Genomic DNA, 20,714 nt, shown 5'->3' with positions numbered 1-20,714 from the left:
AGATGTTTCATTTTAAACTTAAACAACTTTTATAAATACATTTAATTTAATGTGTATCCTTCCCAAGCTTTTCGACAGTGATTGTAAAGAGAATGCGATGAAGTATCTCAGTTTTATATCAATGTAGATTAAAGTCTGAATTCATTTTCCTCCAGGGTCCATAATTCAGGAGGAAAAGGCTTCCATGAAGGAGGAGCCTACAGACGACCCAACGCGACCTTTTAACTACGATGTAGTGGATGTCAGCAAGGGCTTTCTCACCCGCATCGCCTACAAGAAGAAGGTCAAGTCGTCCAAGCTGGACAGCCTGCTGGAGCGACGAGTGAAGCAGCACATAATTGAGGAGAGGCAGAGGCAGCAGGTGTCGACAGCAGTTTCATCCGCTTCACATCCCGCTCTGAGCACTCCGGTCCGGCCACGCTCACCACTCAAGCCACAGACTTTTGCTCACAAACAGCTTGAAGCTGTGAAATTGGAGGAGAAATCTTCCACAACTCCAGAACCAGGAAAAATTGGAGGACGAGAGGTCGAAGGGGAAAGTCAGGCTGATATCTGTGAAACTACAGATGAGACTGTCTCTCCTCATCTTCCTTCTCCTGCTCCGGACTCCAAAGACAGTTGCAGTACAGGTACAAGTGAACATTCAGCTTCACCACAAAACCAAACCACCTCCATGCCGCAGGTATCGGAGGCAGACTTAGTGGAAAGGACTATGGGGCCAAAAGAAACCAATACAGATAGTTCAGGACAAGAGGCCGTCAAACTGCATGAAACAGCAGCAGGGGGGATTCGTAGCTCTCAAGAGCGACGAACAGCCAGTGCACCATTACATGTCGCTAAGGCTGAATATACTGAACATACGGGGTCAAAGGTGCCCAGCTTGAAACTGGACTCTCTGAGGACATCTCCAAGTGTTTTTGACCAAATAAGTGGTCAAAACACATCTCCTTCTAAACGTATTCACACAGAAACTTTAAGCGTAGTGCATTTGGGTACAGAGGAAAATGGCACGGGGCCAGAGGAGAACAAAGGAAATATAAAAGGCATCGGACAAGGTAGAACTGAAGGCGACAGCACTCCCGAGCCAGTTTCCCCTCTCCCTCAGGTAAATGGTAATGATGGCTCGGGGAGTGAAAGCATGTTGAGTAACTCTGTAATGAGCTCAAATAATGGTGTGCTTACTAACAGTCCTCAGCCCAAGGTGAACAACATTGGTAAAGGTGATGAACCAGGGCTGGTTGTCTCATTGAAGGACAGCACACCGCTAAAGCCTTTAGTGAACGGAGATTTGGCCCCTGTGAATGATTGTAAAGAGGCTCGGGGTAAGGAACTAAGCCTAGTTTCTAAGGTTGAGGTAGAAGGCAAGACAATAGTATCAGAGCAGGACTACACGCCTCCGCTAAAGATAACAAGGCTAGAGAACAACATAGATGCACTTGGAGCTAATACGCAGAGCACTCTCCAGCACAGCAGCACGTCACCGTTTCAATCCATGGAGGCTAAACCAAGTAATGTGATCAAAATCATCAGAATGGCTCCGTCTCCGATACCGTCAGCGGAAGAGTCCAGTCTGAGTGACGACTTTGCAGAGGAGAATAGTAACAGTGGTACGACGGAACCGCTCAAGACCATGGTCACACAGGTAACGACCACATCCACGACCACCACAACAGTAGTGTCCACAGAGACGAGGATAGCAAAAGTGGCATTGAATACATCTGGAGCGGCTACAACGCCTGTAGCGTCGACGACAGAAAACAGCGCAGTGTCCACCCTCACGACCATGACCAAAACAACTGTGACCAAAATCTGTTCCTCCGGGCTCGATAGCCAGTCAGAGGACAGCCAGAGTGAAACAGTGACACAAGAACAGAAGACGGCGTTTTCAGCCTCCATCAGTAAGTCAACCGCTGACGCAAGGGGTAAAACCTCAGTGACCTCTGTTGGCGTAAGCCTTGAGGACTCATCGTCAACAAAGGGCCGTGTCCGTCTCCTCAAGTTCTCCCGCACCAAGAAGACGCGCTCAGACACCGCCCTTCCGTCTTACCGCAAGTTTGTCACCAAGAGCAACCGCAAGAGTATTTTTGTACTGCCTCATGACGACTTGAAGGTGCTGGCGAGGAGAGGGGGTTTCCGTGAGGTCTCCATATTTAGCTACAATGCCAAGCCAGCGCTGGACATCTGGCCTTATCCTTCTCCCAGACCCACATTTGGCATCACCTGGAGGTAAGCTTGCTCTCTGTTTATTTTTCTCACACACTTTAACTTGTCACCCACCCTGAACCACACAAACATTATTCAGTGTTTCCCCTGATTTTAATCTAATTAATCTCTTTTCCACATGTGTATTTTACTCTGTTTTGACACCTTATTTTGAAAAATGGACGTAGTCATGTGCATCCTGAATCGTTTCAATGCATAACATTTAGAATGTGGGTGCACTCCAGCTTCAGCGGCAGTTGGTTGTGTGATGATGTGTGATGGCTTGCTTGACTGTAATCTTTTACTTGGTCAGCTCTGGTGCTTCTCTGGTGGACCAGAGGCAGCATCTGTTATGTCTGCATCTTCTTCAATGAACTTGACTAACATGCGTCCTGCCGTAACTTTGCATGCCGCAACTGAAGTGAGTGCTCAATAGATAAACAACCTTTTCGTGAGGAAATAAAAACACAACATTCAGAAATAAAATATTTGCACTAAACATAATTTAATTAATTAAATAATTAAATTTGCAGTGGTTAACTTTTATCAAAGTAACTTTTTGTCCAGTTTACTGAAACTGTCACTGTGTCCTGTCAGTAGTACTTGAGACAGAAAATCTGTGACACATGATGTTCCTCTTGCTCCTCCTTGTGCTCCTAATGGCATTTGTAAGACTCCACCATGCCTGAATGAAAACAACCAATTAGAGCCAGGAGAGGTTTCAAATACATGTGAATCACTTTCCGTGCACCCACAGGGCTGCCAGCAATGGTCTACACAGCAAAGACAAGTAAGCAGAAAAAGACAAAGAGGAGAAGCTTGTTTTCACTTTCTCTCCTCATGTCTCCGATTGGTTGTTTTCGTTCAGGCACAGTGGATTCTTGCAAATGTTGTTAGGAGCATTAGGAGGAGGCAGAAGAACAGATGTTTTCACATATTATCTGTCTCATGTATGACAGGATATAGTGACCGTTTCAAATATGACAAAAAGTTAAAAAAAAAAGCAACGCCAGAGGAAACCAACACACATACAGAGGACATGCAGTGATGGTAGTTCTAACATTGACACTATAAATCTTATACATTTAGACACATAAAACTTTATTCCAAACGATGAGGCAAATTCCCATTCTGAAAGACCAAATCAAATAAACATGATATAAAAGTATTAGTCAGCTAGACATAATTTGTATCTACCAACTCCCCCCAAAATATTTTTGAAAATTCCTGCAAGGGCAGCACCCCAAATTCACTTTTAATTAAAACTTATGGCTAGACTTGAATTCAATTACACACTTATTTTGTAAAAGGCTGCTTCAGAGTAAAATATTATGAAATAAAACTTAATCAGAGGACACCCCCTTATGTTTTTATTGGATTTTTTGAAAAAAGTGATTTACATCTGGTGCTGAAAATCCCCTAGCCAGAGAAACTGTATCCGGTCCTTAAGGCATTTTTTCTGCCGCATATTCATCAAGGATTTGTGTGTTTAGTGTGACAGTGCAGTGTATGTTAAGTCTTGATCCTGTGAAATGTAAATCATAACATACAGTTGTGGTTGTGCGTAGAAGTATGAGCAGGATTATCCACAGTTACCATATATTTTCATGTTCAGTTCTACCCAACTGCTCATTGATGTCGTGGTTGACATAACAAGGCTTCTGTGGCTTTCTTCCCCTATAGAGTAATACAAAGTTGCTTAATTTAAAATGTTTTACAACCACACACAGGCCTCTTTACGACTGTATTTAAAATGTAAATTTGTGATGGTGACAAAGACAACAGAAGAGATGAGGCTGATACTGTTTCCCTTCAGCATCCACCTTTTAACCCTCTCCTGGTTGTGTGCCATGTCTTGTTGATTTGTTGTTCATTATGTCTCCCCTCCCGCCGGCTGTTCGCGGCTTTGGCCCTGAGCTATGTTGTGGCTCTGAGCCTGGTGTCACACACGTTATTTTAACCGGACCTCAGAGTTTCGAAGCAGTCATGAATCATCCGGCGGACAAGTGTCAGGATGTTCGCTTTGTGCAATGACCCAACCCTGCAACCCAGGGATAGTTTCCTGCCTGTGGTTACACATGGGAAAAAGAGTATTCACCAAACCCCAATACACACACAGCAGTATGCTGATGTTTTTGTAGAAGTTCAAGATGTTTTAAATGAGTGCCAAGTTCTTTGTCAAAACAGCAGTTGTGGCCATAATGATGCATGGAGGGAATATTTCTTCTAAGGGACATTTTTCATTGATGGAGACATCCTGTCATCTAATTCTATACTCAGAACAGTTTGTTACAACCAGAATTTTTTATCAAATTAAAAAGGACCAAATGAAATATGCACAAGCGTCCACTTTGAACTGTGAGTTAAAACTGTTGTTTTATGGGCTTTTGTATTTAGAGATAAATCTACCCCTCAACTGGATTATTGTACAAAATGATTTATTAACAATGGCAGCCAGTCGTTCTATTTCTTTCATGGAAATGGTCATGAGGGGACGGCAGCATCACCCAAAACCTCAGTCTGTTTTTACTCTGCCTCTTCCTGTTCCATGATGCGCAGCAGTGTGTTTTCTGTAACGCTGAGCGAGTCACTGGCGGTCAGTTGCCCTGCACTAATAAACTGCATGACACTGAGGCAGCCGGGAATGCCAAAAACCCTTCAGCTCATAGCTGTACAACACCTATTATTTCTGTCAGTAGTGTTTATAAACCAGTTTGAAATCGATATTATCAGCAAAATGTAAACAACAGACCTTCATGTTATGTATAGCTGCAAAGTTGTGAACGACACACAATACGTTGACAGCATGAAACTGATTATTCGACTAATACTTGAACTTTGGGGTTGTGTTAAAGGTATCGCCTGCAGACGGTGAAGTCTTTGGCTGGTGTGAGCCTGATGCTGAGGCTCCTGTGGGCGTCTCTAAGATGGGACGACATGGCTGTCAAACCATCCGCTGCTGTCGGCACCACGCGTACAGGTATAACTGGCTCTCCCAAACCAACCAACCTCCTCCAAATAAAGATCCTTCACCTGGGAACTGCCTAAATTTGAATTTGAGTTTTAAGGCAATTATTGTGTTTTTTGATATGCATTTAATGTATGTGAGATGTAGGAGTGACTTTTTAAAAAATTAATTGGGATTTAATATCTTGTATGACTGTTATATGCTTTATTTATACCTATATTTCTAACTACATTTTGGATGATTTTGTTCAACTCCAACCTGGTGTTCAAAAAACATGAGCATTTCTATGATTTCGTATCCCCTGCTGGGCCAGAGAAACTTGAAAAAAATGTGTCTTGAAAAAGACACGGGCTTCAGTGTCATTTGGGTGTCGCTGTGTTAATGTTGGAGTGCATTTCCTCCATCTTGTTGGGCTCTCCTCCTCGTCACCGTACCAACCCAGCCCTATCCCCACTCATTGCTACAGAGACGTCAGATACCGAAATCACCACCACCGAGATCATCAAGCGCCGCGACGTGGGACCCTACGGAATTCGCTCGGAGTACTGCATCCGAAAAATCATCTGCCCCCTCGGAGTGCCCGAGACGCCGAAAGGTTAGATGCACTTTTTTATTCCTTCTTATTTATGCTAGAGACAGAGTTTAAGTGTCCCAAGACCAAATTAAATCAACTCTTTAGACCACCAAGACAAAATAATGATCGTAGTAGAGAAAGGAAGGATGGACTTTGTGTCTATTGTATAGCTCCTTTTTTTCTGTTGCAATGTTTCAAAGTTAAAATAATGATCTGTTGTTGATCTATCATCCCAGAAACCCACACCCCTCAGAGGAAGGGGCTGCGCTCCAGTGCCTTGCGCCCCAAGAAGCCTGAGCCCGCTAAGCAGACGGGCCCAGTGGTGATCGAGACCTGGGTGGCTGAGGAGGAGCTGGACCTCTGGGAGATCAGAGCCTTCTCAGAAAGGTCAGAGGGTCAAACGTATTATGTGTTTACTTGCCATGAAGCTTGATCTTGCAGTCTGTCAGAATGACTTATAAACATGTAGAAAAAAAATCCTATTTAAAACAAAAAATCCTGTTTTAAGTCTTGCTGAAATATGTGGTATTTTGCACCCTACAAAATGTGACAACAACCTACAAAATCAAAAGTTCATAAATAAAATTGATTGAAAGCAATATCCAAGGAAAACGAGGAAACACAATCAACTAAAATGGCTGTAATTTTAATAATAACTTTAACCTATTGATATTTCTGCCAACTAGCTAGAGTTGCAGTGATTAATCGACCAATGGCACACATGGCTAATAGTCACATCTAATTTCTAAAATATATGGAAATATTGTTGGGTATATGACAATACTGGAGAAAAACTTTTTTATTTTTCTGAAATGTTTGCAGAGAGCTAAAGGGTTTTTTTTCTTTCACAGGGTGGAGAAAGAGAAAGCTCAGGCAGCAGAGCAGGCAAAGGTGAGAGTGGTTCTGTTCAGTCGTCTTTCCACTGAATATTTGATTACTTAAAAGGTGCATTAATCCTTTATTATATAAGTAAGCCCTTTAAAAAATGTGTTCCAAATGAGGCTTACGTTTTACTTTTAGTGGGAGGAAAAGGATGCATGTGTAGCAGTAGACACTAAGGAATCTGTGATTTTGGCACACCATGTTTGAGCAATGAGTGAAAAGTTGACCAAGACAACAGACAATCTATTAATTCCCGCTGATGGTATAATTTGATCAGGCAGCTTACGCCCAAACATCTCGGTCTAAACCTATTGATACCACTATTTAAGCTCATTTCAGCTGATTTGATGTATTGGTAATTCTTTTGAATACTTCTGTCACGTGTTCCTGTGTTGATGTACTGACTGATACCTTCTCAGAAACGTCTGGAGCAGAAACCAGGCTCAGTCACAGCTACCCCAACAGGGACTCCCGCAACACCTGTCGCCACGCCCAAAGTCATCGTCGGCTCAATCTCAGGCCAGGGCACCCCCAGCACCAAGGTGGTATTGTCCACCAAGATGGGCACCCCCGTCACATTCCAGCAGAACAAAAACTTCCAGCAGTCGTTTGCCACCTGGGTCAAGCAGGGTCAAAGCACACAAGGTACATTGGAAAGCAGTCTTTGTTTTTGCCCAAAATGAGCGGCAGAGCATGTCGGGACAAATCATAATACATGTATTCACAAGAGACACCATTCAGCCTTGCATTTGACATTGATACAATATAATAATATTTGTAACTGTGTCTTAATTTGCGTTGTTAAATGTGTGTGATTCACTGCAGCTGTACTAGTTTAGACACATACGATGTGTTAGTTGATTAACTGTAGACAATGCTGACATATTTCCTGAAGTTTCTGAAAATGTGTTTTTTTCTGTGTATGATTTTGTTTTAAGATTGTTGACTAGAATATAGTAATGTAAGCGAACCTTGTTAATCCGAAAAGAAATTCTCATGCCAGATATTACTCAAAATTATAAAAACGTAAGAACAGATGCAGTTGAGTAATAAATGTAAAGGAGTAAAGCTAAGACTAGAGCCTTGTAGAATTACAGTAAAAGTATGATATTTATGTCTGATGGTTTCCCACAGATTCTTTATTTGTGGCGGCCCACATGTTTAAAACATATGCTGCCACATATAGAATTTATATTTTTGAAGCCAGACAGTTCATCAGGAGCGTTACTAGAATATATATAGGGTACCGTTCGGTTAATAATTACACAACAGTCTCGGAGCGCGGAGCGTACTCTGGGCACAGATGGAACAGCAGAACTTCAGGCGCAGTGACAGTGAAACTTAACATTTCATTGTGCTGGGTCTAAAAATCTGCAGCAGCTGCTCTTCTACTCCATCAATCTGATCAGCTCTGACTGGATTGACAGATCTACTATCCATCCCATGACCTAAACTCCTTAAACTCCTGCTGAGGAAAACAAGAGATATCATGATGAGTTCTGCCTGTGCTGCATTCACAGAGAGTTTAGAGAGGGACACAGAATAATTAAAAGGGGACACACACTTTCAAGATAAAAACAGAGTTCGTTGACCCCCCTTTCCTGTTGTCAGCTCCTGCCATACATAGATTCTTATTCTCTGGGAAACACTGATCTTGTCTTAGTAAGATATTATTGGATTTGAAATAGTAACAATATTTGTAGTAATTTTGTTTGTTTGCTTTATAAGGAGCAGGCACGGAGACCACCGTGGCCACGTCTGGTGGACACACCTTCCAGATTACAGGAACCTCTGTGGGTGGAAAGGTGGTTACCACCAAGCTGCCCCTACCAGCCAACAGCAAGATCGTCACAGTCAACGTGCCAACTTCACAAGGAGGTACTGCAGGTTTTAATAAGTCACACCTTAGAGGCGAAGGGAGGGCACAACATTTACTCAGTGTAGACATTTCTTCTTTCCATCCACCACCGTTTAGGGATGCATTTATGTTTGTGTTTTTATTGCTTCACCTCGGACCCACAGTCGAGACATTTCAAAGGTGTCAGAGAAGCCAAATTAGATCTAGCTCATTAATTGGATGCCATTGTAAGCAATTTAGCTTGCCAACTACGCGCATGGTGTGCTAGAAGTACTGTGCCTGTCTTCACTCATTTTAAATTCTAGTGGTGCCAGCGACCACAGGCCCAAATATTTTGAAGTCTCCGTATTAGACACTAATTAGACATTCCACTGTCCTTGATTGCCACTGTCAGTGAGCCAAGTACACAAGTAGACCGTCATTTTTAAAGGCCCACAACTTAGAGGAACTATAGGGCTCAAGTGTTCAGCTAGAGTAAACACATTGCCCCCTTGCCTCTCTGAATCAGTCATACAGCTGTCACATTTAGTTTCACAGTGGTGCTAATGCAGCCATGTTTATCTTTACATTCTTGAAATTAGGCACATCATTTAGCCTGGTTCCAGACCTCAGAATTATTCCCCACATCCCTGATTTGTTCAGTGATTCCCTGTGAGCTTTAGTTTGAGTTTGTCCTCTAGTGATGTTTTAAGTTTCCTCTGAAACATTGGTCTTTATTAAAGAAAACCTTTTTAAGGATAAATAAAAATTAAAGCAGAATACTAATTTTTGGACAATTTTTCTCTTAACAGCAGTGGATCAAATCACTATTTTTAAATCTGAAAGGGATTGCTTCTAGTGATGATCCGACAGAGAATCTTAAGCAACTCTGCAATGCAATTCCCCTGTTTACACCTGGTATTGACATGCATCTTGGGTGATCAGATCACAAATGAACAGCTCAAAATACAGGTGTGAATGCACCAAAAGCGCCCTGAATGCATTTTGAGATCTGCTCGCTAAAACCACATTTGATAGTGACATTCTTTCAGCACTGATGTGTCCTGTTACACATTGAAGGACTGCCTAGTCAGTGGACATCCTCTTCGCAACCCTAAAATACTTACTCAATTTGGCTTGAGTGCCTTTCTTTTTGTCTCATTTTTTATCTCTGGCATGCAGTTTTACGGTTTTGGTTCATTCTCATCGCTCCCATATTAGTGTTTTCAGATGCAGCAGAGAGGAGTTTTCAACAAAAAACTCTCAAAAACCTACTGCACACTGACTCTCCAACACCAAACAGCAGCAACTAGCAGCTAAAGACACAGATGTTTCTTTTAGAAACTGGTGGAGGCTAAAAGCTGAGCTAAAAGGCAAATTAATGTTGGGCTCACATTCACCAGATGGACAAATGGAGTCAGAACGATTGCATTGATGCTGGTCACTGTCTTGAGCTACATTCACGGTCCAGGTAGCATACTACAAAGTCAAGTCAAAAATTGACAACGTTTTTTAAACCGAGTAAGTTATAAATGTACCAAAACATTCAATGCAATAGTCCACCCCCCCTCCCTCTCTCTCTCACACACACTTTGGAAAGCGCTCAGTGTCTTCCTCCCTGGGCTCTCATTTACCAACAGTTTCAAATATTATGCACACTGGATATCTGGGATGCCTTTGTGGTGTATCGTGAGCCTCGTGGCTGGCATCTTTGAACAGTTCTTACATAGCGCTCGAGCATGAAATTGTGAATGCCATGCTAGTGCCGATTTTCCTCTGATCAGGGGCTTTTGTTTGGGAGTTCCAAAAACTGTCAGGGAGCAGAAAATCTGGGCTAGTGTTGTGTAGTGTGAACCATGCATCAGCAAAAGAAGAAGATGAAGGAGATAGTGAAATAAATGAATGTAAAGCGCAAAATTTAAGCTAAGCTTTTTATTCCATAAGTTTCCAGCTGAACAAAAGTTGCTACCATTTAAGAGAAAGTCTGCCACTCAGTGTGTTTTGTGCTACTGTAGCAGCGTCACCCACACCAGCCCCATTGTGGTGCCCACTATGTGCCAACCTCATGAGTCAGCAGCTTAGTTTGGTGTGGCACATCATGTCTGCCGGTGTCCGGTTGGCATGGTAATCTAATAGAAAGCTGTTATTTTGGTTGGATGGTTTTTGGGATGGTAGACTTGTGTAGTCTGAGGTTCTAAATCTAGACTGCGGATTCAGGATTGTTCTATCTTAAGTTAGGTTCTTTTCAACTTTTCGAAATGTCAATATTGACACCTGCACGGATGAGGCGATGGTTTGTACTGAGCACCACCGGGCCTGTCTGTGGTCCTGTCAAATTACTGCATGATGGATATTGCTCAACACTCAGGCGAGGTGGTCTGTTTTCAATGTGACGTTGACATTTCACATTAAAGCTGTTGACAGCTGTTAGGTGGATTCTAGAGGTCAGATTTATCCTTCACAAAATCAGTTACTTGACTATATGCTATATTTGCTGCATGTACTTTTAAAATTAAGTGGGCCATTTCAAGCAGCAAATATGCTTCATTAAGAACACAAAAACATCAGATAAGACAGGTTTGTCTGGAAATTAAAGAACTTTCTCTCAACTGATACATATTCAGTTTTTACAGGTTTAAACTTTTACCAGCCTTAACAATAAGTCTGTCTTATCCTTTCTGGCAAGCTAACTGACTGAAAAATACAGAAAAGAAACAGCTGAATAGATCTTCATTTTCAAACATGATGCAGTGATGATGCCACTAAAAATAGTATCTCAGTCTACAGCAAACGTATCATTTAATACAGACGTGCTGAAAGAAATCATTGCATTCACCGGATGAAGAGAATGGTATTTACCAAGGATACAAAAAAGTGATTTTTCTTACCTTTGAAGTCACCATGAAGGAGAAACTAAGTTCAGGTGGAGTGTAACCATTTAATGGACATGTGTATTTATCCAGTATGACTGTTGGGCGCCCTGTTTATTTTGGAAGGGCTTAAGGAAGTTAGGCAGGAAAACAAGTTTACCCTGAGGTCTCCTTCCCAGACAGGTAGCCCTCTATAGCGGGATTCCATTTTTCTTTTTTTCCCTCCGTCTTTTTGAATAAAAGTGTACCTCTCTACTCACCGGAGTCCCAACTCCCCGACCTCTGCAAACAGCCAGTCCATAGAAAAGTGTGTTTGATGTGTGTGACCAGAGCAGCTACTCCCCTGGTCTTACGACCGGTTTTAACATCCCTGTTTGAAGAGGGAAACCCTTGATGTATAGGTTTACCTGCTCGGTTGCGGTTGAGAAACCGCAGCAAGAAGGCAGCAAAAGGAAAAAGAACGACGCTCTCATGGTTTCCATTCCTGCCATCAGCTTCACGTGAGCTCATTAAGGCACAGAGCCTGGTGGACAAATATGAAACGCGCCCTTTGTCAGATTCAAGTTAAAAAGTGGGATCTGAACTCATGCATAATTTATGAGGGGGTTCAGGTATGTTGGGGGAAACCCAACTAAGCTTTCAGTGAGCCTTTGAAGATTTTGTTTACCTGCTTGACTAATATTTACCATTGCTGTGATCAAAAGCTGGCCATCAAGCAAGGAGAGAAGCCCACAAATATTGTATTGAGTTGTATCAATGCAGGACTTCTGTACCACCGCTCGCTTGTGACACGCAAACATGCAGCCGCTGCTTCACATCAGTAATTGTATTACCAGTGTTTACATGGTAGTAAAGTACACATAATTTATCTCTAAAAATACAAGCTTACAAGCAATCCTAGAGGAATACAATTAATATGCTATCTTTAAACTATCCTGATCCTGTCTTTCTTTAAACTTTTTCCTATTCCTCCATTCCAGCATTTGTGTCAGCACATATAGTAATTTTTTTTGTCATTCTTTCCTCTTTCCATGTGTTATATTTTTTGTCTTGACTGATGACTAGAAGTGACAAGCTGCTTCCCGGGAAACCTCAGCTTTAGCCCACCCTTGTCCTCATTCTTCTCCCTTCACATTCCCCCTCATTTGTTCACTCTGGTATCTTTCTGTTTGTCTTTTCTCTGCAGGTGTGGTTCAGCAGAAAGTGTTGGGTATCATCCCCTCCAGCACAGCAGGCGGTGCCCAGACCTATACCACATTCCAGCCCCGCACCGCCACACTCAACATCAGGCCCAGTACACCAGGCTCCCAGCAACAGGTACATCTGCCTCCCCTCCTGCTTGAAAGTGTCTTTTGTTGTGTTCACTGAATCACTTTGATCATCCAACTGTACTCTGTGCATTGTCCAACTTATGCTTACTTTTCTTCTCATCGTGCCACTCCTCCTACCACCATTATGTTTGCTACAAAGCTTTCACATCCCTAATTTTGTTGCCTGATCTCTTTATGATTTTTAAATTGTGCACAGCTGGTGACATATCTACTTTCTTTGTACATTTATACCATTGAATAAAATGTATTTTGTATATTATCGTTTGCAGGTGTAAACCTTGTAAACCTTAATTTTTTTCCTAAATTAATTATATTTCTATCTCCCGCTTCGTCTATTAGTGGGTTTTACCATTTCTCAACCAATAATGTATTTAAAAAGCTTGTGACTAAACCTCTTATCTCCATTGGATTGTTTTAAAAACACAGCATTTTTCTTCTAATTCCTGAAAAATAGCAGTTTTGGAGATAGAGATTTGCGCCCAACAGCAGCTATATATAATTTCATTTTAAGACAAATACACACAGTTTTTTTAATCAGTTCCTCTGTACCTCATCTTGATAGTTGATTGCTCTTTACAATGAGATTGTCAGAGAGTTTCAGAATAAGACGCTGGCTTTGAAGCAGTTTATCAGTAACCTCCTCATGAAAATATCCTTGTAGGTACTGGCAGCTGGTGGTCAGATCCGTCCAGGAATGACAGTGATCCGAACACCGATCCAGCAGACAGGACCAATGGGAAAGACGATACTCCGAACACCCCTCGTGGTCCAGCAAGGTAACGCACTCATGTTAAGGGTCTGAATATGTTTCATTTGCACAACCTTCCATTAGAAAAATGGGTGCCGTTCCTCATGTCCTTAAAGATTTAAATTTCCCAGACAAATAGGCTACTTTTGCTTATACATTTTAGTCCAAATAAAATAAGTAGATTCGTACATAATAACACTATTTTAAAAATAAACAAAGAAATCTCACTTAAGCTTATGGTTCTTGGCAAAACACGTAAACACACAGCATTTCCTTCAGCTTTAGGTCTCCGAATTCTCAGATAAAATAAAAATGAAAAAAGCAATTTGCAAACAATTCAGAAAAATACACGTAGGCCCATCTGGCTGATAACTGTTGCTGGTGACTTAGAATCAAATAATTTCTGTTCACTTTTGGCCTGTTAGATGAAGGATATTTGGAAATTTTATTTTATTTTAATACAATGCAAAATGTGCTTGGCTGGAATAATAGTTAATGGACATTATGACTGAGATCTAATTATGCCTGACTTCATCAAATTTTCCTGGTTAAAAAAATGTGATTACTTGATAACAGAAACAGAAACCAGAAACCCTTTCATGTTGTCTCTATAAGTCAGTGTACAGGTGTGTGCATGTGTGTGATCTCCAGCCTCTTGTTAAAAAGTACCATCTTTACACACCTTTCTCTTCCAGGTCAGGGCGGACAGCAAGTTGTGACGCAAATCATTCGTGGCCAGGCAGTTTCCACGGCAATATCTGGTGCCAGCCCTGTCGCTACGGTTACGGGCCAGGGGACGGCCAGCCCCAACACAGCAGGACAGGCAGCAGGCCAAACACCACCAGGCACCCCGCGGGCGCAGGGGCAAGGCCAGGTTAAACTCACCCTGGCACAGCTCACCCAGCTCACACAGGTTAGTGAGAGAGCAAAACCTCCAGGTCACACCTCCCAGAAAATTTGTTGTAATAAATGTTTTTAAATAAAAAAAAAAAAAAAATGTATAATATATTTCTTTATGGTCCAAATCTTGTTTTTTTAATCGAGCTCGAGCTCAAAACTGCTGCCAGGCTCAGGCTCAGCTCGGGCCTGGGCAGAAACTGTGCGGGTTCATGTAGGGACGGTCGGGCCTGATTTTTGGGCCCAATCAGAGCTCTAATATGAAGTGTAAGAAGTTTTATTCTAGCTCCATTATGAAAAGATGATGATAAACTGCACAGACATCCGTGTCGCCACAGAAAAGTTAAATGTATGATCTTGATTTTAAAATGTCAAGACTACTTAGTTTCCCAGGAGTCCAGCCTTAAAATATATCCCAAAAAAATGATTTTAAAAATGTAATTTATTTGTAGAGCTCAGTATCGAATATAAGGTTTAATGGGCTTTACAACCACATCCTCGTGAATGAGCTCGAGTTCTCAGACAAAGAAAAACTCTCAAAACCTCCTCAGAGACAGTTCAGAGAGAGAGCCTCTCTTCTCTGATGGAGCCAACAACTACAAACCTTTTAACCAATCTGAAACAAGGTGTTAGACTTTGTGGGAATGAAAAATTAATTTATACTTTGGGAAATGGTATATATCCACAATTTTTCACCACATAATGTTTATTTTGGATCAGACTGGACTGCACAGTGTAAATGACCCACCCCTCTCCTCTCTGCCTCTCCTAGAAGCAACAGGCTGGGACAGGTGTGGATCGGCAGGCTAGTGTTGGTGGCACCCAACAGGCCCTGACGGTGATGGTTCAGGGCCAGGGCCAGACCACGGGTCAGCTGCAGGTCATACCTCATGGGGTCACTGTCATCCCAGGCCCCGGCCAGCAGCTCATGCAAGCAGCACTGCCCAATGGCCAGGTGCAACGCTTTCTCTTCACCCCCTTGGCCTCAGCAGCCACACCCACATCAAGCACAGGTACGAGAAACAAGCATGGAGCACTTGACAGTAAATAACTGTGAAAATAAAATCTGAATTGGATGTATTTCTGCTAGTTGACTTACAGTCTCTCTCTCTCTCTGTCTCGCTCTTCAGCTACAGCAGTTCCTGGCCAGCCCAACTCCACATCCACCAAAACCCCTGCCCAGCCCGCCCAGCCCGCCCAGCAGGCTGCTGCCCCCGTCCAAGCAGGCGCAACCCCCTTGGCCACCACCAGCACCCCTTCGTCAGCCACCCCGCAGGGCCAGTTACCCCCTCAGACGCAGGCTCACATGCCCATCCAGTCTCCCACCTCGCTGCAGGTGAAAACGCAGGGAGGAACTGCCCAGCTGCAGCTGCAGCAGACGCCCCAGCTCATCAGCATGTCTGGACTGCAGCAGCAGGTACAGGTATGGTTAGAAAAGTTACCTTGTAATCCATCGTTCGCTGTAGTCTCAATCCACTTCCCAAAGCGACTGTAGCTCAGATGACCAATTTAGCAACAGCTCAGCTAAAGCTACGTGGTGTCCAGCAGTAGGAGCGTTGTGGCATCTCTGACTAAGAACATGAATGCAGATACCCAAATTATTAATCCCAGGTAATTTTGTGAACTACAAATTGAATCTATCCAGTTGTTCTTAAAGTGGCGCCCTGGAAAATGACGGTTGACAGTAATGCAGCTGACAGTGTCACCCAAGTAATGCAACCCTGGTTTTCTTTTCAGCTGTGTTAAATTTATGTATCTTCTGTGTTGTGACTGCAGGTGTTGGCACAGCTGCAGGCCCAGCAGGGTGGAGGCTCTCTGCCACAGCACATCAAACTGCAGCTTCCTATCCAGATACAACAGACCGGCACAACCTCAGCTCAGGGAGGACAGGTAGTGCAGCCGGCATGCTAAATCAGACCCTAACTTACTGTATAGTACCTTCACAGGACCTAAAGGGGTTTTTATCCTCATAATCCTCCTCGAAAATTTGAGGAGGAGCACAAATCAGAACATTTTCAGCACTGCTTCACAAATTTAGACAGTTTTCAAGATTTTATACCTTCTAACACGACGCTGTCTGTCACAGATTGGGAACGTCGTGACCATCCAGGCAGCATCTGTTCAGGAGCAGCTGCAAAGGATCCAGCAGCTCAGAGAACAGCAACAGCAGAAGAAGAGACAAGCCGCAGAGGCCAAGAGAGAGCAGGCCCTCAATGCAGCTAGCCAGAGCGACATCATTCAGAAACAGGTGTGTGTGCGTGCGTGCGTGCGTGCGTGCGTGCGTGCGTGCGTGCGTGCGTGCGTGCGTGCGTGCGTGCGTGCGTGCGTGCTCAGGTCATCCACCTCAGTCCAAGGCTCTCTCTCTCCCTGCCATCAGTACATAAACAGTCACCATCCTCCAACCCTCCACTAAGACTGTGTTTATTTTTACAGTTCGGGCCCTGTCTCTGTTTGTTAGGCTTATACCGTCACTACTACTGTGTGTGTGGGTTGTTTTTTTGTGTTTTTTTACTTGTCTCTATGTGTTTTTGACACACTGCCTGGTCCATTTCTATTGATATTTGTAGTATACATGAAACATCATCATTTCATCATTTATTTTGGGGGTTTTTTTGCCACTCATGGACTAAAAATGTTTTTCAAATGTGTTTTTGTTTTTGTTTTTTTTATATCTTTTCTGTTGTTAAACATGGTTTGTTGTGACATCTGTTTCAGGTGGTAATGAAGCAAAACGCTGTGATCGAGCACTTAAAACAGAAAAAGACCATGACGCCAGCGGAGAGAGAAGAGAATCAAAGGTTTGTGTCCAGTATTGGTCACTGTGTGTGAGTGATATTGATATTTTGCACCTTGTCAAAGGTGTCATTTCATAAGACAAGTGTTTATACTGACGTGGTTAAGGTCATTGGAAGGTTTTAACTTTTCTCACCAAACATACTGAATACACTGTATTTTAGAAGAAAACATAGGTAATCTAGAAATGGAAACAGTAGGAGCCCAGAAATTATGCTTAGGGTCTTTATTTTGGGGGTAGATATTTTTCTGTGAATTCGTATGTGTTCATGTTCTGATCGTATGGATCTTATTCGGGCAGTCTGTACACGATCCCCTCCTCTCTTCATTTGCCTTTTGTCCAAACACCACGTTGGGAGGTACTACACAGCGTGAGAACTTTTGGGTGTGTAACCACCAACAGCTGCATGTACTCACTGTGACCCTACAAGCAAGAACACAAAGATGAACCCGTGTGTAAATGAGACGAGTTGCACAATAAAATCACACAAGGCCCTTCCAACCCTAATCAGATTTTTAGGGGTGTACTAAATTTACACATTAATATAAAAGGTATTATTAGTTTGGCATTGTGAGACAAAATAATTAAGTAGAAATGGAAAAGTTTTAACCCCCTTAGCGTTTCTAAGTGGTATCATTGTTGGCACAGCTTTTTCAAAGGAGGAATAAGTAAGAGCTGTTGTTTGTGGTTTGTAAACACAACACTTGGCTCCTCGTGGATGCTGCCTATGATCTGGCACCAGGTTGCTATGTTTTTGTAGAGTCCCGCCCTCACACCCTGGGCGCTGATATAGACGGGGCTACACACCACTGCCCAAAGGTCGACGCCCAGAAATGTCCTGAACACAAAACAGCAAAATAAGAAAATACAGGCAGAGGGCAGAGTCTCTGCAGATACATCACACGCTTTCAGTGGGTCATACGTGATGATTTAGCGGGATTACTGTTGTACGAGACTACATTGTTTTTTAAAAAAATCCTATTACCACTCCAGAGACAAATGCGGTTGTTGACAGACTGTTAACTACAGTAGGGCTTGACTGATATTGGTTTTTCAGGGCAGATACCAATACTGATTATTAGTAGTTAATGAGACAATCAACTGATATTTGGACCGGATATGCATTTCCGATGAAAATGAACATCTTTTCGTGAATATTCAGAATTAGGAATATAATATAAACATAAAACAACACAAAACTTTGTTTAAATGCCTCTGGCAAATGTTTTATCAAAACTGAGACTTTCAACATCATATACAGCAAATTCACAGTAATCTCATTTTATGTTGCATGTGGAAATTTAAATAAAAAATGAATAAATAAAAATCCCTGAAAGTAAAGTTAATTTATTTAGTTAATTAATTTTATTGGCTATCATTAAAATAAAATGCTGATACAGATAATGCTAAATAGAGAGCCAGATAATCGGCCAGGGCGATAATCTGTGGAACCCTAAACTGCAGAGTTTTTGGGGTTTTTTTTAGATTTAGATTTTAGAAAAGCATTCATTTCACATTCATTCACAGTGCATAGTTAATACATACTTTCTAAAGACCCATAGTATTAACATGTTTGTAAGCCTACATTTACCTTCAAATAGGTGCAATTTAAAGAGAGAAGTTATTACTGCTAGCACTATAAAATCAGACTCTATAAAATCAAAGTCAAAGTAGTGGGATGTTTAGAAAGGCGTCCCTTTTGTTTTATATGCTGTAGGTAGATTATACTCTGACCTACAGGTAACCCTGACAACCATGTGTTTATGTCCACAGACGGTGTGTCAACACTGTAGCCATTCACACAAACCTGAAATACCAAACCCAGACTACCGTGACATCACTACAGTAGCTCTGTCTGTTGTCCGTCTCTTCGCTTATTTTTCATCCTTTTTCCATTTCTTCATGTCATCCTTTTCTCTCGCTTTTCCTCCAAAACAGTTAGTAATAACCTGGAACTCTGACATCACTTTGCGTGTGTTTTTGTGTCCTGTTTCATTAGTCTCCTCCACTTTCACGCTGCGTTTGCAGTGTGTACTTGAGTGTACACACTGTGGGAACCCTGGCCCATCTCTGACCTCAGCAGCCATGGATGCGTTAGTGCGCTATTCACACAAACTGAACGCAACCTGCAGTCGCTGAACATGAACCAGCAATTTTCGATCTCAGTTGTGAATGTTAGCGAACACAAGTGAACATACTGGAGACACAGAGACATGAAATGTCTTAATTTACTGTGATATACTGACGTTCAATTTCGACAAAATGTTTGTGGAGAGACTATAGTATCCAAGTTTTTTTCGTCCTTATTGTTTATTATTTCTTGGACTTCCTTTTTAATCTGCAGGAAGTTATGTCATCACAATATAGGACATGGCCATCAATCCCCATGTGCATTTTAATTTGCTAGAAATTGCGTGCATGACCTTTCTTCCTCCCTTTCCCATGTTTACAAGAGCAGTGTGGCTTCTCTGTCGTCATCTATCTGTCCATCTCTCACCGTGCCTCTCTTCCAACCCTCAGCTCCACTTCCATGCTACCAAAGCACAAAGTCTCATACAAATAAACACTGGACTTCCAAACACCCCTCTAACATCTGTGAGACACGTGGCCCACTGACTCTGACTGCATGGTTCTCACAGGCATAATGACACGACAGCATGGCTTTTAGGTTCAGGATATTTAAAGGCTATGTTGTTTGATTGTGATTGGTCTGTCAAGTCAGAAGCATTTTGTTTTCAGGTTCTCCGTCTGTCCTTCCGTATGCCAGTCCCCTTCCCATGAATTCAATATCTCAAAATTGTCTTAAGGGAATTTCTTCAAATTTGACACAAATGTGCAATTGACTTCAAGCGTGAAGTGATTAGATTTTGGTGGTCAAAGGTCAAGCTCACTATGACCAGCTGGCGTCCATCTCATTGTCCTGTATGAGATGTCTCAAAAACACCTTGAGAGAATTTCTTTAAACATGGCACAAATACACTTTGACTCAACAATTAACTGATTAGATTTTAATTGTCAAAGGTCAAGCTCACTGTGACCTCTTTTGTCTTATTTATGTGGTGTGATATCATAAGAACACCTTTAGGGAATTTCTACAAATTTGGCACAAACGTCTACTTGGCCTCAAGGATGAACTTATTAGCTTTTTGTGGCCGAAGGTCAAGGTCACTGTGACTTACGTCGATCTTAATCTCATGAGGAAAAAAGTCATGCCTGCACACTTATTCCATAACGTTTTGTTCCGACTTGGATCTTTGTCAGGAAAAAATGTTTGAAAAAATGAAAACACACCTATATTTAAACATGACACACACCAATAGGTTGATGAGCTCTATGATGGCAGGTGTGTTCAATCATCTGAACCACTCAGGGATGTTAGGTAGATGTAATTTATTGAATTACAGTTGAATTACGATTGTCAACTGTTTTATGACCTTGAGTGGTCCAGGTGATTAACTACACCTTTCAACCTCTTTTTCTCATGACCGCAATATCTCAAGAAGACACAAATGGAAATTTCCTTGAATTTAGCAAAAACATCCACTTAGACTCAGCAATGAATTTATTAGATTATATTTGTCAAAGGTCAACTTCGCTCTGATTTTGCATCA

At 42.1% G+C, this 20,714-nt stretch overlaps 1 protein-coding gene across 7 annotated transcripts in view; it reads left to right on the top strand.

The window, feature by feature from the left end:
- LOC121941842 (nucleosome-remodeling factor subunit BPTF-like) overlaps positions 1 to 20,714 on the top strand; it is a 58,232-nt gene that overhangs the window by 22,410 nt on the left and 15,108 nt on the right. For 4 of the 7 annotated variants that reach the window (XM_088075647.1, XM_088075646.1, XM_088075650.1 and 1 more), the window contains 15 exons: positions 156 to 2,226; positions 5,058 to 5,182; positions 5,613 to 5,765; positions 5,981 to 6,131; positions 6,596 to 6,635; positions 7,046 to 7,271; positions 8,355 to 8,504; positions 12,520 to 12,650; positions 13,326 to 13,440; positions 14,108 to 14,325; positions 15,082 to 15,322; positions 15,440 to 15,732; positions 16,086 to 16,199; positions 16,396 to 16,557; positions 17,025 to 17,107. In XM_088075647.1, the coding sequence (XP_087931773.1) occupies positions 156 to 2,226; positions 5,058 to 5,182; positions 5,613 to 5,765; positions 5,981 to 6,131; positions 6,596 to 6,635; positions 7,046 to 7,271; positions 8,355 to 8,504; positions 12,520 to 12,650; positions 13,326 to 13,440; positions 14,108 to 14,325; positions 15,082 to 15,322; positions 15,440 to 15,732; positions 16,086 to 16,199; positions 16,396 to 16,557; positions 17,025 to 17,107 (4,273 nt within the window). The remainder of the gene's footprint in view (positions 1 to 155; positions 2,227 to 5,057; positions 5,183 to 5,612; positions 5,766 to 5,980; positions 6,132 to 6,595; positions 6,636 to 7,045; positions 7,272 to 8,354; positions 8,505 to 12,519; positions 12,651 to 13,325; positions 13,441 to 14,107; positions 14,326 to 15,081; positions 15,323 to 15,439; positions 15,733 to 16,085; positions 16,200 to 16,395; positions 16,558 to 17,024; positions 17,108 to 20,714) is intronic. The other 3 variants (XM_042484743.2, XM_042484742.2, XM_088075648.1) reach the window with 2 other exon arrangements.

This window comes from Plectropomus leopardus, chromosome 3 (assembly GCF_026936395.1).
Source record: "Plectropomus leopardus strain MGB_pleo_1.0 chromosome 3, ASM2693639v1, whole genome shotgun sequence".
Lineage (NCBI taxonomy): Eukaryota > Metazoa > Chordata > Actinopteri > Perciformes > Serranidae > Plectropomus > Plectropomus leopardus.
Note: the sequence above shows the minus strand (reverse complement) of the source record. Positions and strands in the feature narration are given on the sequence as shown.